General features: G+C 32.9%; 1 protein-coding gene across 1 annotated transcript in view; it reads right to left on the bottom strand.

Moving 5' to 3' along the window:
- LOC131853481 (apoptosis-stimulating of p53 protein 2) overlaps nucleotides 1-14,582 on the bottom strand; it is a 122,487-nt gene extending 107,905 nt beyond the window's left edge. The window contains exon 1 of the mRNA XM_059204414.1: nucleotides 13,860-14,582. Within this exon, the coding sequence (XP_059060397.1) occupies nucleotides 13,860-14,582 (723 nt within the window). The remainder of the gene's footprint in view (nucleotides 1-13,859) is intronic.
- Between the last annotated feature and the right edge of the window lie 1,757 nt (nucleotides 14,583-16,339).

The raw sequence follows: 16,339 nt of genomic DNA, 5'->3' as shown, positions 1-16,339 counted from the left end.
ATTCCTCGCCCGGTACAAACATTTTTATTCATGAGTATCATTGTATCTGTCTGGGTGTTTTCTATGTATAGTATTTACGAAAAAATATATATCTATGTATTTGTATTAGTTATTTAGTACCCATAACACAAGCTCTAGCTAGTTTAACTTGGGCGATGTGTGAATTATCCTGAAATTATTAGTAGTATTAGTTGTGTTAGTTTTTATTTGAGACAAATAAAGATGATTATTATTATTATAAAAATGATTGTTTTGTCATTTGCTTAAAAAAATATGCCGAGCTGTAATTCATATTCTCAATTTTAAATATTATTCATAACATATAACAAAAACGTAATTGGTATTCATGAAATACTGCGACAGGAGACCATATAAAAGGAATATTATCAAATCAACAAGGGACAAAACGGCTCCACATAAATGTACTAATTAAAGTAACTTTGTAAATTTCGTTTTCTACTAACTCTCTAGGGATGGTAAACACCGCTAATAAACGCAATTAATTTGAGAGAAGGAATGGATATTCGCGTAGCTACGACACACTGAAATGAAAGGAATTCGAGTGCTGGAGTAACTAATGAGACGATTTATTTATTTATTCATAAGATATCAATTAAACTTTTATAGAGTACTAGCTGTCCCGGCAAACGTTGTTTTGCCATATAAATTAATAACGCTATAAAAAAATAGGGGTTGATGATAGAAGGGTGAAAATTTAGGATTGTATGTATTTTTGTATGTTGTATCATAAAAAAATAGAAACTAAAAATATTGTCTAAAAAATAAAAAAAAAAAAAAAAATTAGGGACGGACCTCTAACATTTAGGGGGATGCAAAATAAATGTTGGCCGATTTTCAGTCCTACTCAATACGCTCACAAAATTTCATGAGACTCGGTCAAGCCGTTTCGGAGGAGTATGGGAACGAAAACTGTGACACGAGAATTTTATATATCAGATGTTGAATGATACATATGAAGGTAATGTCAGTCCATCGCGTTGGTGATCGACCGTTCGATCGACCGTTTTCCCTAAGTGTACCATTAGCCGCTCCATACAACTGAGTGAGAATTATTATACTTTTGTAAAATTAAGTTTATCTATATATATATATATACAAAAATGAATTGCTGTTCGTTAGTCTCGCTAAAACGGCTGAACTGATTTAGTTAATTTTAGTCTTGAAATATGGAAGTCCAGGGAAGGTTTAAACGGGTATAAAATATTAAGACATGTAAAACCAACAATTTTATTTTCCCATATAAACGGCTGATACCTGTCAAACAGGTGCGTTCGGAAATTTATTGCGTAACTAAACTTCAAAAAACCTTGGAATATGTCAAAGGTTTTTTTTTAATTCAAATTTTGAGATGGAACGTAGTTCGCGGGGCCAGCTAGTAAAAATATAATAAAATAATATGCTAATCGTACATATATTTATTTCGTAGTTATTTTACTATCTATTTAGTTTCAACGACTGCATTTATAAAGCAGCGTGAAATCTGAAATAGCGCTTCAACGCCTGGACGAGATGCATCCGCAATGTAGCAGATAATACCCTTTGCGGATTAGAACTATAAGTAAGACTGCATGTAAATCTTATTGAGAATATTTCCGAGCAAATCTTTTTATAACTTAACACATATATGTTACGAACAGTGATATGCAGTACAATTATATACATATTGTTATTTATATGCAGAATAATAAATTAATGATTCTGAATGAGAAAAAAAAGATTACTCAAAGGTGCTTATTTATTGAGTTTATTTGAGTCCAAATATAAAATATTTTTCTAGAGCATTCCTGCGCCATCTACCACTTTCTATCTTCTCTCCTCTACCCAAAGGTTGTCTGGAAGAGATTGCTTACGCAATAAGACCGCCTTTTGTGCTTTATTAATTATTATGTACTTACGTTCTTTGTAACAAAATTTGATATATGATAAGAGTCTCTCAAATAATGATTTTAAATAAATAATCTTAATTTTTAAATCATTACTCTATGAGAGTCTCTTATCATATATCAAATTTAATGACATAAAATATAATAAAAATTATAAAATATATATTATAGAATAAAAATTAATTCTATTTTTTCCATTACTGATATATACGGAGATTATTAGATCTACTTTAGCAAACTAAAGGACCTTGTGTTTGCATTTTTTTATACTCGATGGTGTGTGAATCGTATTATATATTTATACCTAATAGATGCATATCTACTTAACGTCATTTTTTCATTTAACACCACATTTCTATAGAAACCCCGCTCCCAACTGGAGAGATGTAGACTTTCACAAAAACAACTTCCTACGAAATAAATAGGCTATTTACCTAAAACTCTTTTATGAAACGCAAACCTCAAAACGTCAGGTCAAATGGTCAGTGGGCTTCAGAAACAATCGCTCAAGTTTTCCAACGAAACGAGAGCCGACGAAAGAAATGGAAAAGAAACTTTTAATTGAAAAACAAAATGCTTTTGACAAAGACTTCGCCCGCTTTTTTTTTTGCCTGAATTTCCTCAAACTCTTCAACGCGCAATTGTACGGCGTCGAAATTAAATATCAATTTTCAAATCCTTTAATTAATATTAAAATGTCTTTTTGCTGGGGTCGTGCTATACCATGAAATTTTGTTTTGGAATATTCCAAGAAAATCGCAGTTACTAATTGCAAAGTCGAAATTTTAATAATTTTTATACATATAGTATACTAGCTTTTGCCCGTGGCTTCTCTCGCGTTAATTTATCCCATTAGGGGTGGAATTTATCAAAATACTTTCTTAGGGAATGCCTACGTCGCAGTAGCTTTATGCATGCAAAGTCTCAGCCCGATCGGTTTAAAATTGACAAAGTTTCATACCAACTTTCATCCCCTATTTTATTGCCTTGGGGGTAGAATTAATCAAAATCCTTTCTTAGCGGATGCCTACATTATAACATCTACCTGCATGCCAAATTTCAGCCCGATCCGTCCAGTGGTTTGGGCTGTGCGTTGATAGATCACTATGTCTCAAACTCAAACTCAAAGGTGACTGAGTTATATATATATATATACTAGCTGTCCCGGTAAACGTTGTTTTGCCTTAAAATAAAAAAAAATATTTAGGGGTGGACTACCCCTAACATTTAGGGGGATGAAAAATAGATGTTGGCCGATTCTCAGACCTACTCAATACGCTCACTTCATGAGAATCGGTCAAGCCGATTCGGAGGAGTATGGGAACGAAAACTGTGACACGAGAATTTTATATATAAGATATATATAGATTTCTGCCTACTTATATATGAAAAAAATTAACAATACCTCATTACTTCTAGTAATAAATAGGATGGTCGCGGGTTCGATTCCTCGTACAAACATTGAATTCATGAGTATGATTGTTTGTATGGGTCTGGGTGATTGATTGTGTGTATCTATTTATTTATATCAGTTGTCCTATAACACGAGCTCTGCTTAGTAAACTACTAAGACTAAATAGCGTTGTGTGTATTGCCCAAAGATATTACAATTTCATCTTTACACTGACTTCTATTACATTCTGCTTTAGTAAACGTTTTAAAGCAATTTCTCTTCTCCTATTTATTTCTAGAGAATACTAGACTTTGACGACCTCGGTGGTCTAGCGGTCTAGCACACCGCTTTACGTCCGATGGTCGCGGGTTCGATTCCTCGCACGGCACAAACATTTGTATTCATGAGTATGATTGTTTGTATCGGTCTGCGTGTTTTCTATGTATATTATGTATGTATTTAAAAAAATTATCTATGTATATGTACTAGTTACTTAGTACCCATAACACAGGCTTTAGCTAGCTTAACTTGGGTCTAGTAATCTAGATGGCGCTGTGTGAATTGTCCTGAGATTATTATTATTATTATAATATTACTAGAAGAATTTCCTCTCCACTAATACATTAGAGCAGTTATATAGTTGTAACTACTATATTCAGAATACTGTTGACATTTTATTCTATGACACTTTTAACTATACTTTTTCAAATAAAACATTAAAAACAAAAACATAGTTCAACATTTGGCTTAATTGGGACCACACGACACTACAGCGTCTAATTAAAAAACTTTAAACCCTCAAAGACCACTATTTGGGATATCACAAAGCATCAAGACCAAATAACGAACAGACATTTTTTACGCGTACGCGGAAGTGTATTATAGGGTCACGACTAGGCTATCCAATTCTTATATTTAATTTTTCGGGATAAAAAAGTCAATAAATAATATATTCATCTAAGTAAAACAGAAATATTAGAAAATAGAAAAAAATTGTGTCTGGAAAAAGTCCTTATTATTTTTAATACAACTACTCACATTCTCCTATATCGCTTCTTCAAGTAGGTTGTACTTAGTATGTTCTACGGACCATGCGACAAGTAATATGGTGTGAACTCTCAAAAATTATAACAAGAGATATAATGATAATTATCATCTTTTTCTATGATAATTATTATTACATTAATGAACTGTTTATACGTTATTGATTAATGAACTGTTACAATTTCTGCTTATAAGAAAATGTGTTAATCAGACAAAAATGTTACAACAAGGTGTTAATCAGAGGGGGCAGTGAGTCTACCCGGGAGGGTAGGTATAACATAATAGCAGGGATGCTATTCTGTTATAGCCTTTATCGGTAAATTGAATTTTATTGCAATAAAATTCCACGACGACGAATTTAACTTCAAAACTGTCCTCTGCGGTTTCAGAGGAGCTTCCTCTCGCGTACACTTAGATTATGGAAAAACTAAGGTTTTCTCGAGAGACTACAGCATGGGGTTTTTCAATAAGGATATATTAACGTTTCTTGAAGGTCAGCAACGCGCACTTGACACCCCTGGTGTTTCAGACGTCTATATTCCGTAACCGTTTAACATCAGACGGGTCGTATACTTATTTACCATCAGCGTAGTTATACTACGCAAACTAATTATACATAAAAAAATAACAATATAATTTCATAAATTAATATGTATATACATCTAAAATTGGAGTAATTGGCATCCCGCCTGTCCCACAGACTTAGATCTGAAATCGGGAAATCCTAATTAAAACAACAACAGTTGGTAACCCTACTCCTGACCTACAAACAAGCACTGCCAACCGTGGCCCGCTTTCTTTTCAGCTATGAACGAGTTGACTCGTATAGTCAACTCATTTCCCCGGTCCCGTAAATAGGGGTAGTAATAAACATTTTAAAAATGCTTCACTACCCCAGGCGTCAGTTTCATTCAAGGCACGGCTTTATTTGGTTTGCAAATTTAAACGACTCGCCTTTTAAATAGGACAGCTTTTTTGTATCGTAATCTAAATATATATAACTCAAAGGTGACTGACATAATGATCTATCAACGCACAGCCCAGATGGACTGATCGGACTGAAATTTGGCATGCAGGTAGATGTTATGACGTAGGCATCCGCTAAGAAAGGATTTTCATTAATTCAACCCCCAAGGGGATAAAATAGGGGATGAAATTATGTATGAAACTTTGTCAATTTTAAACCGATCGGGCTGAGACTTTACATGCATAAAGCTACTGCGACGTAGGCATTCCCTAAGAAAGTATTTTGATAAATTCCACCCCTAAGGGGATCAATTAACGCGAGCGAAGCCGCGGGCAAAAGTTAGTCATATAATAAATATATAATAATAATAATAGTAGGACAATTCAAACAGCGCCATCTAGACCCAAGTTAAGCTAGCTAAAGCTTGTGTTATGGGTAACACACTGCTGTGTTAACATACCGCCTTACTTCAGATGGTCGCGGATTCGATTCCTCGCACAGTACAAATATTTGTATTCATGAGTGTATGATTGTTCGTATTAGTCTGGGTATTTCTTTGTATAATATGTATGTATTTAAACAAAACAACGTTTGCCGGTTTTATTTTGATAAATTTGTACGAATACAAGAACTTCCATCATTTCCAAGGCAGGAAGTAAAAGTGAGAAGCGTCGCTAGGCGTTAAATTGTTCAAAATTCAGAAGCGCCAACTTGTTACGGAGGACAATACCGTAAAATCACGCCGCGCCGTCTACGTCGAGTCCGCAATTCTAGTGAAAAAGTTGTTCACGCTACAGTGCCGTTGTCGCTTGCAGCAATGCTAACAAAACTTAATTTACTAACTAAATTAGAATAGAATAGAATAGTAAAGAAAATCTTTTATTTCAATAAACTTAGTTTAAGCACTTTTGAATAGTCATAGTTATCATTCTTTTAATCTACCACTCATTCCGAAAGCTGTCTCATCACAAGAAGAACGAGAAAGAAACTTGCGTGTTGATCTTTTAAACAATCATTGTAATTTTACATTTCTAATTCGAGACGTGTGAATACAAACCACCAACTAGCACTAATTTATTATTTATTTAAATTCTCAAAGTAACTCTCGTCTCCTTTTAAAATTTATAACCTAGCTACTCGGCCCGACTTCATATGGGTGTACATGTATTATATATATAAACCTTCTTCTTGAAGCACTCTATCTATTTAAAAAAACCGCTTCGAAATCCGTTGCGTAGTTTTAAAGATTTAAGCATACATAGGGACAGACAGCGACAGCGACTTTGTTTTGTACTATGTAATTGATATCGTAATTATTTATATGCTAACAAAACTTAATTTATTAACTAATTTCTCAAAAATAACTCTATTATCACAGTTTTTTCTGTGTATGTGTACAATAAAGAATAAAATACATTATTTTACAAGAAAAATAGATATTTTTTAATTAACTCTTTGTTAATTAAAAAATATCTATTTTTCTTATTTTAATTGATTGAAATTTTTATTTTATGTTTATTTCTAATTATAGAAAGAAAGAAAGAAAATTGCGTAATAAAAATAATTTAAAATAGGTTAATATTAATTTCATAGTACCAAATAGGGCTCCGCTCAGCATATGTCATGATGGGGTGCCACGACGCTGGTATTCTGCTGGTATTATCTACATTGTAACTTAAGAAATAGAAATAGAAATAGAAATAATCTTTATTCAAATAAACTTAATATAAGCATTTTTGAATAGTCAAGTTTTTTTATTCTACCGCTTATTCGGAATGTAGATTCATCACAAAAAGAATAATGAAGAAACTTGTGTGTTGCTCTTTTAAATAAATATTGAATTACTTATATTTAATTAAAAATAAGGATTAGGCATGTAATTATATATATACATTTTATTTGATCTTTTTTTCGTTTGTTTGTTTTCTATATTATAACATTTTTGAAAGCACTGAATAATCTTTTTTTTCTTTTTTTAAATGGAGAATAACTTTATATAAGACGACCTCGGTGGTATAGCGGTCTAGCACACCGCTTTACATCCCATGGTCGCGGGTTCGATTCCTCGCACGGCACAAACATTTGTATTCATGAGTATGATTGTTTGTATCGGTCTGGGTGTTTTCTATGTATAATATGTGTGTATTTACGAAAAAAAAAAAAATCTATGTACTTGTATCAGTTATCTAGTACCCATAACACAAGCTTTAGATAGCTTAACTTGGGTCTAGATGGCGCTGTGTGAATTGTCCTGAGATTATTATTATTATATAAAGTAGCAACCGTCGTCTGTACTTCATTACAATGTCAATCTGTGTCTATGCCATTCCTGTGGACTATCATTACTCTATAGTCTATAGCCTGTGTTATTCTTGCGGACTCTATACCCTGTAATTTCTCTGTCATATCTTCATCCTTCACAGAACACAGGTTATCATACACGGATACTATAAAATAAAAAAAAAATCATTTATTCATGTAGGACATTTTAGTATATTATTTCTTGTATGTATTTTTTCCCCGCCGTCCAGTTCTATTGTAACAAAGTTATGCTCGTTTTAATGACAAGCTTTAGAAACATAATATCCTATGTTGATCTAATAAAAAAATGGTGTATAGGTATGTACTCACTTCATTATGAGATGGCAATAAACGTAAATCCGCTTACCTGAAACAAAATAACAATTCATAAATTTCTGAGAATAAATAGAAATTAAAAATATATATCACTACATTGTATAAAACAAAGTCGCTGTCGCTGTCTGTCCGTTTCTATGTATGCTTAATCTTTAAAGTAAAAAACAAATGATTTTAAAGTTAAATTTAATTTTGTACCTACATTCTTAGTAACTAAACCTACAACTAAAATAGGTGTTACACAGAGTGATTCAAGAGGAAGGTTTATATATATAATACATGTACACCCGTGCGAAGCCGGTGTAGGTAGTATATAATAAACTAGAAATTAATAATAACCTATAAGGCAAATCAAATAGACTAATTTCCTGATAATGTTCAGCATTTGAAAGCAAATTTGCTTAAGTACATACAATATAACGAGGGCCGGAAACAATTAAACTTCATTTATTGTAGGTCATTCGACTGCGTCGATATATTCGAATAGCAACTTCCTGTACATTTCACGCGTTTTATTAGAATCTCGTTTTATTATAATAATTCCGTATGGTCTATTTTATGTAGGACTAGCTGTACACGCGACTTCGTCCGCGTGGAATTTAACTTTATTTTTCTAAAATATAAGTAGCCTAAGTTACTCCTTATTACATCAGCTACCTGCCAAAAAAAAGTCCCGTCAAAATCGGTCCAGCCATTTCAGAGATTAGCCGGACCGAACAGATAGACAGACAAAAATTGTAAAAAATGATATGTTTGGTATGTAATATCTGTATTCATAGGCATGTAGTAAAACGGTTATTTCAATATTACAAACAGACACTACAATTTTATTTATATGTATAGATATATTATATGATATTTTATAACCGACCTAACTTACAGATATGTACAACCATTTCCCATGAATATCCCATCAATAATAATAATATATATGCCTGGACAATTCACGCAGCGCCATCTAGTCCTAAGCTAGGCAGAAGCTCTGCTTATATGATATTATGGGACAACTGATGTAAATGCAAAGAATGAACATAAATATTTGCTGGTGCAAAATGATAACCTGTAACTATTAAAAGTACTAGCAGCATGTTAAACCGCTGGATCATCGAATAAATAATAATTATAATCTCAGGACAATTCACACAGCGCCATCTAAACCCAAGTTAAGCTAGCTAAAGCTTGTGTTATGGGTACTAGATAACTGATACATATACATAGATATATATTTTTTATAAATACATACATATTATACATAGAAAACACCCAAACTGATACCAACAATCATACTCATGAATACAAATATTTGTGCCGTGCGAGGAAACAAATCCGCGACCTTCGGATGTAAAGCGGTGTGCTAGACCGCTAGACCATCGAGGTCGTCAAATCTATGGTATCCATGATCCGTTGTATAATCCATGGTTTAGAAAATTCAGACATATAGACAAAAATATCACGTTAAAGTTATACTTTCTATTTTCAGCGTTAAAATTACTACTATATTCATAACTAGCAAACGACTAGAATAAAATGAATACAGTATAAATGTTTAAAAAATACGCAATCTAAAATGTCCTGCATTCGATTCCTAAGTCACAGTTACGCCAATATTAAATATGGGCACTGCAAAATGGAATAGCAATGAGACCACAGAGGACCTTCGACGAGGAATCGATTGGCAATGGGCTTTATTGGAAACCACAATGATATCACGTTTCGGATATTAAATGCGGGAACAGCATTCCAAAAACGATGTGCTCGGTTGCGGGGTATTCCTGTTTTGTACTTTAAGATAATATATGTGTATCTCATCTCATCTCACTAATAATATAAATGCGAAAGTAACTCCGTCTGTCTGTCGCTTACACGCCAAAACTAGTGAACGGATATAAATGAAATTTGGTACACAGATAGTATAGATCCTGAGAAAGGACGTAGGCTACTTTTTGAAGTGAAAAAAGGGTTGTAAGGGGTTGAAAAGGGAGATGAAGGATTGTATGGAAGTATCGTTATTTTTAAAACTAGATTTTGAAACTTATTTTTAGGCTGTTCATTAAATATGTATGACTAAGTTTGTAAAATTGTTACCCTTAAAGACGGTAAAAAATAGGGGATGAAAGTTTGTATAAAAAATCGTCATCTTTGAAGCTATAACGAGGAATCGTTTATTTGCCTTTGGATTAGATTATTAAATATTTTTTCTATATTTGGTCAAGGTCACTACAACACGCGGTATGGGTAGGTGTCCTCATTTTAGAAGCTTGAAACTTATTTTTTGAGCTGTTGATTGAATATAAATAAACGACACTTTTTTCTTTAACTGTTTTGGGTTAGAATATGAAATCTTTTTTGGCCGAGGTGACTATTTCACACGGACGAAGTCGCGGGCACAGCTAGTTCTATTATAATACAGCAATATCCTGTTATGCCCTACCTAAACCTAAACCTAACAACCCGAAAAAAAATAGGACTTGCTGATTAAATATAAGCAGGGAAAAAATTATATAATTTTAGAAGGAAAATATATTTGTTGAGAAAAAGCAGGATCCACTCGTAAATTGCTAGGAACGACTTCTAAAAATATGCGTGGATGAACAAAATATACAACAATAGAGAACTCACGATTCAGTTGAACGAAAGTTCAACGAGGTAAGCCAACTTTTGAATGAGAAACCATTATGACATGCTTCTTATATTAGCTGAAATTGTTTGTATATCTTACCTCAACGATTACTCATATAGTACATACTATACTCATACAGTAGTTTCTAAAGCACTAGCTGTGGCCGCGGTTTCACACGCATGACATTTATAACACACTAGCTTTTGTACACGGCTTCGCTCGCATTAATTTATCCCCTTAGGTGTGGAATTTATCAAAATCCTTTCTTAGGGGATGCCTACGTCATAGTAGATTTATGCATGCAAAGTCTCAGCCCGATCGGTTTAAAATTGACAAAGTTTCATATAAACTTTCATTCCCTTTTTTTCCCCTTGAGGGTAGAATTAATCAAAATCCTTTACAGATGCCTACGTCATAATATCTACCTCCATGCCAAATATCAGCCCGATCCGCCCAGTGGTTTGGGCTATGCGTTGATATCACTATGTCAGTCACCTTTGAGTTATATATATATATATAGGTTCATATTGGTTTATAAACTTCATGAGCTAATTTATATTGCTTAATAATAATGTAATAGTCCTGAATTATTATTCTTTATCATTTTAGGACAATTCACACAACTCCATCTAGTCCCAAGCTAAGCAGAGAATGTGTTATGGATACTAGACAACTGATATAAATATATACATAGGTACTTTTTATGTAAATACATATGTAATATACATGTAAAACACCCAAACCGATAGAAATATTCACATTCATGAATACAAATATACCACGTCAGTTTGATCTCCACCTGGAAACCATCGTGTTAAATTTGTCACAATGGGCTAACTGACCTGCCCTCATGCTCGTCTTATCATTGTCCTGGTATCTCGCCAGCGTAAACCGTTATCCATTATAATCCATAAAAAAATAACCGTTGCGTTGTACATTGAGTAATTTAAAAAAATAAGAAAAAAAACGTAACTTTTATATAATTAAAGTTTCTTCAAAAACTTAGAATTATACATCTCAAAATAAAATTGGAATAAATGATAATCGTTTTATAGATTTACTAGCCACTCGCCCGGCACGGATGTTCATGTATTATATATATAAACCTTCCACTTCAATCACTCTACTTATTAAAAAAAACCGCTTCAAAATCCGTTGCGTAGTTTTAAAGATTTAAGTATACATAGGGACGGACAGACAGCGACCGCTACTTGTTTTATACTATATAATGATTTTTCGAGAACAATGATAATTGTATTTAATTATGGGAAGTCTGCAAGTGTGCTGTGAGAGAATTGTAGAGAAACGGTCTGTTTCGATATCACTACTTGTCCATTGAACAGTAATGAGGGGGGAGTGCTTTACCAGTGGGTTCCTCATTAGCATACAAATTGAAACGCCGTCGAGACGTTCCTACAGGCCTGATAATGAACCAAATTCCGTATACAATTGAGTTATCACGGCCGACGTGGGTGTTCAGATGTAGAATGGTTAAAGAAGTGGATGGCAATAATTTATTAATACATTTGAATTAGAAAAAATTTAATCAATAAAAGATTGTGAGGAACTTGTATGACGTATTATAATTGGTTGCAGTTTTTTTTGAGGCAGAAGATATAAATTTAGACATGTGATATTGATGAAAAAGAAAATATTGCACACGGCAATGTTGTTTCAAATAAATTACCCTGTATATATGAGGTACTTACTGTTAATTTTTTCGCTTTAGAGACATATAGCAGCATAGCCGTAAAATCTTACAAATAAAAGATAAAATACAACTTATGGACTATATGAAACTATACAGGCTATTTCTGGTCCACAATTCTTCGGTTATCTTTAATAATAATTTAAATCAATTTAATTTTAAGCACATTTATAAGACCTTTATTATTTTACCCCCAATTTATAGACTCAAGATACCTAACCAACCATTGTTTCGAATTCTCAAATTTTAATGTGACATTACTGAAGTTCCTGTATTTTTAAAGCGACGGTGTCTCTTTGGTGTTAAGGCTTTGAGAAAACATTGCCGAAACATTTCGTACCTAAGTATAAATTTATTATAAGGCAATAAGACATCGTGGTTACTTCTTATTTGAATTGTAAATGTATTTCGATAACTTTTAGGCTGTGCCTGTAATCTGTAATCTTTGTCTTATGAACATTAAAATTATATATCTATGTAATACTGGATATAATATTGATGACTTGGGTAAATAAAATTCATTTTAGTTTATAAAAAAAAGTACATTATTCACCCTCGAGGATATAGCTGAAAATCAGTGTTTTGCTCCTTGAGAGATTCTCCACACTGAGCTATGTACCAGTTTTGTATTGCTGTAGCACACACATGCAGGTTTACCCTTATTGAATTATATTATAAGTTCTTGTCATGTGATGTTATAATTAAGCCTATATGTGTGTACTAAGATACAAATAAAAACTATTATCTATCTATAAGTTTTTATTAGGAAAAATAGAACTGTATACTAATTTCTCTGTAAAGTAACCCATATAAATAGCACCGTTATACTAGCGGTAGTAAATAATTACTTCTAGTGGACTGGTAAATCTATACCATCATTCAGAAAATACTTTACGCTGTAAGTTAAATACTGGCTAAACGTTTTCAATTTTAAACTTCGGTAAAACTCCCCATCGTATGACCAGACGATGAATATTTCAGCAATGCAGACCCAAGTCAATTTAGAAAAGTTTCATTCTTAAAATAGTCCAAATCGATTCCGCGGCCTCATATATATTAAGTAGCGTGCTTTATGATTGCGTTCCGAGGTCATCAGATTATAATTGAAAATATGTATGCAAAGAAAATCAACGGCAATATATATACATTATTTTAAAATAATAATAAAAAACACGGATATTCTTTATACAAGTTAGGATTTATATCATTATCATCATCATCATCGCAGCCCGGAAGACGTTCACTGCTGGACATAGGCCTCCCCCAAAGATCTCCACGATTTTATATAGGATATATTAGGATTTATATAGCAAACAATAAATAATTACATACATAAACTTTCAGAAAAATACAATCATTGTAACCCAACGCGGCACATCGAGGCAGCGCACTCAAGATACTGGCAGCTTTGCCTTTTTGAATGGCTATACTTAGCCTCTGGGCTACCAGCTCTCGGATCACAAATAACTTCGATGAGCCGCGCTAAAATACTTGTCAAAAACAATTTAGCTTCCGGGCTCCATGGGCCCAACGTCTCCTATGCAACGTCTAATATGTAAATTAAATGTTACTATTCTAAAACTTACCTCAGCATCCTTAACTGCTATAGCACTATCAGTCTTTCCCGTTTGGTCAGTATTTAAAAATCCATCTGTCATCTGACTCCCGTCTACCACAATTTCTTTACTATTTTTCCTAGAATGATTTATAAGATCAGGTTTCTCTGTAGTCATTAAATTACTTGCATTTTCGTTGCTACAGTTCTCACCTCCAGATTTTTTGTCATCGTCCCTGCGTGTTTTATCATTGGACGATTTCATTTTGAAACAAGATACCGATTTCTTTTCTTCCTTCTTAGCTCTGTTTCGGCTAATTCTATCATTTATATCACATTTTGCTTCATCCTTCTTATTAGTCTTGCTATGTTCAGACTTCAGTCGTTTTTTCTTGCCATTCCATTTTGAATCTACTGTTTTAGAATTATTGCTATCATCACTTGTACCCACGCTATCTGAACAGACGGGATTTACTAATATTTTCGTTGATTTAGCTTTTCTTTCGATTTTTCGTAAATTCAACAGACTACCAGATGGATTAACATAAGATGGTGAGGAGTTTAAAGATGAGCTGTCTTTGGTGTCTTCACTAGGCCGTCGGATTGGTTTAGGTCTAACTTTCAAGGACTTTGCAGCCTCTGTATTTTGCCTTATCTTGGTATTAGTGCCGAGTGGTCCCATTGTGACTGGAGGTCCACCTTTGAATAACAACGCTGTCTCCGTAGGTTGGCACACACAAGCTAACATTTTCATATAGTCATTAATTACTTATCACTATTATCACTTACATATTTTTGGTGTATTGATATTATTTATTACTCTAGAAATGAACTGCCACTGTGTCAATTATTCTAGAAACTTACTAGAAACCTTTGAGTTTATAATAAACATAAGAAAATTGCATATCTGAAGTACGTAAATTATTTATTTACTTTAATGCACAAATATATAAATTTACATATAACGAACTTAACACCTAAGGGCGTTCTCTATCAGTTAACCATAAGGCATATTGGCATGGGTAATTTTCCTGTATCTAAATATTTAATCCATGTATGTATATGTGTATATATTTATTTATGTGTCGTATGTAAATATGTATGTCTAATAATATGTATTATTTTAAAGTTACTACGTAAATGTTTATATACTATAATGCGCCGCTTACTAACTTCTCTGTTTGCCTTATGGTTGACTGGTAGAGAACGCCCTTAGGTGTTAAGTTCGCCATATGTACATTTATATACTGTATTTGTGCATTAAAGTTTAAATAAATAATAAATAACTAAAAATATTGAGAAATTAGTAAGTGGCTTATTATAGTTTACAAAAATACCTACGTGGTAACTTTACGTCATAATTTATGCAATACTAGTGGTGGTGCCACCTGCGTGAATATCTAATGATATTACTGTGAAGTTTCATCAAAATCCGTTCAGTAGTTTTTGCATGAAAGAGTAACAAACATCCATCCATACTCACAAACTTTCGCGTTAAAGATATCGCACTTATAACATGAAATGAATATTTAAGTAAATATGACACGGCGATTTGAAGACAAAAGCAAGATGGCGCTAAAAGACAACATTTGTATTATTATTAGATGTTATGAAGACACATGCTCAAGCATTGTCACATGTAATGTTGCCATATTTTATGGCGAGAAAGCCGCATTGCCGTGATGTTTAATACAATTCGTACTTCATAAACTCTTAAATATAGACTAAAATGTTCTTTCCCAGCTCACACTCTAGATTCGAGCTTAGGTATAAACTGGACACTGTTTGTTACTGTTTCACGCAAAAACTAAACGGATTTTGATAAAACTAGATTAGGTTATAAATTTCATGCGGATGAAACCGCGGGCACAGCTATTATATAAATATATTCATTAATAATAATAATAATAATCTCAGGAGCTTAGGTATAAACTGGATGACCTAAAATATCATATCTTATTAATATTATAAACGCGGAAGTTTGGGAGTATGGATGGCTGTTTGTTACTGTTTCACGCAAAAAAAATACTAAACGGATCGGAAACGGAAATAGAAAATCATTTGTTCAAATAAACTTAATTTAAGCACATTTGAATAGTCATAACATTTTTTATCTACTTCTTTTATCTTATTTTAATGTTAGTATAGTTAAAATTAATTATTATTAAAATTTACCGCGAGTCACGCCGCGGGCACAGCTAATTATTCCATAATAATGAGGTACTGTCATAAAATCAGGGACGTAAATATTCCTAACTTGATTTATATGTTGTATGCGGGATTTTATAAACAAGTATAAGTTATATTGAGTAAGTTCAAGAGACAAAATAAGCCAAAACTTACCGCAAACATTTCTCCCAGAGCTCTTTCGGAGGAAAAACTTGAGAGCTTAACTTTATCACAGCCCGTGTTATATCATAGGTAGATATATAAATACTACTTATCCTATTTATAGCATTGGTTCTAATAATATATAAATATATAACATTCTTCTACTATGTAGTAAGTACC

Source organism: Achroia grisella, unplaced genomic scaffold (genome assembly GCF_030625045.1).
Source record: "Achroia grisella isolate CSIRO2021 unplaced genomic scaffold, CSIRO_AGI_Agris_v1 utg1062, whole genome shotgun sequence".
NCBI lineage: Eukaryota > Metazoa > Arthropoda > Insecta > Lepidoptera > Pyralidae > Achroia > Achroia grisella.
This window is presented reverse-complemented; position numbering and strand designations above follow the sequence as displayed.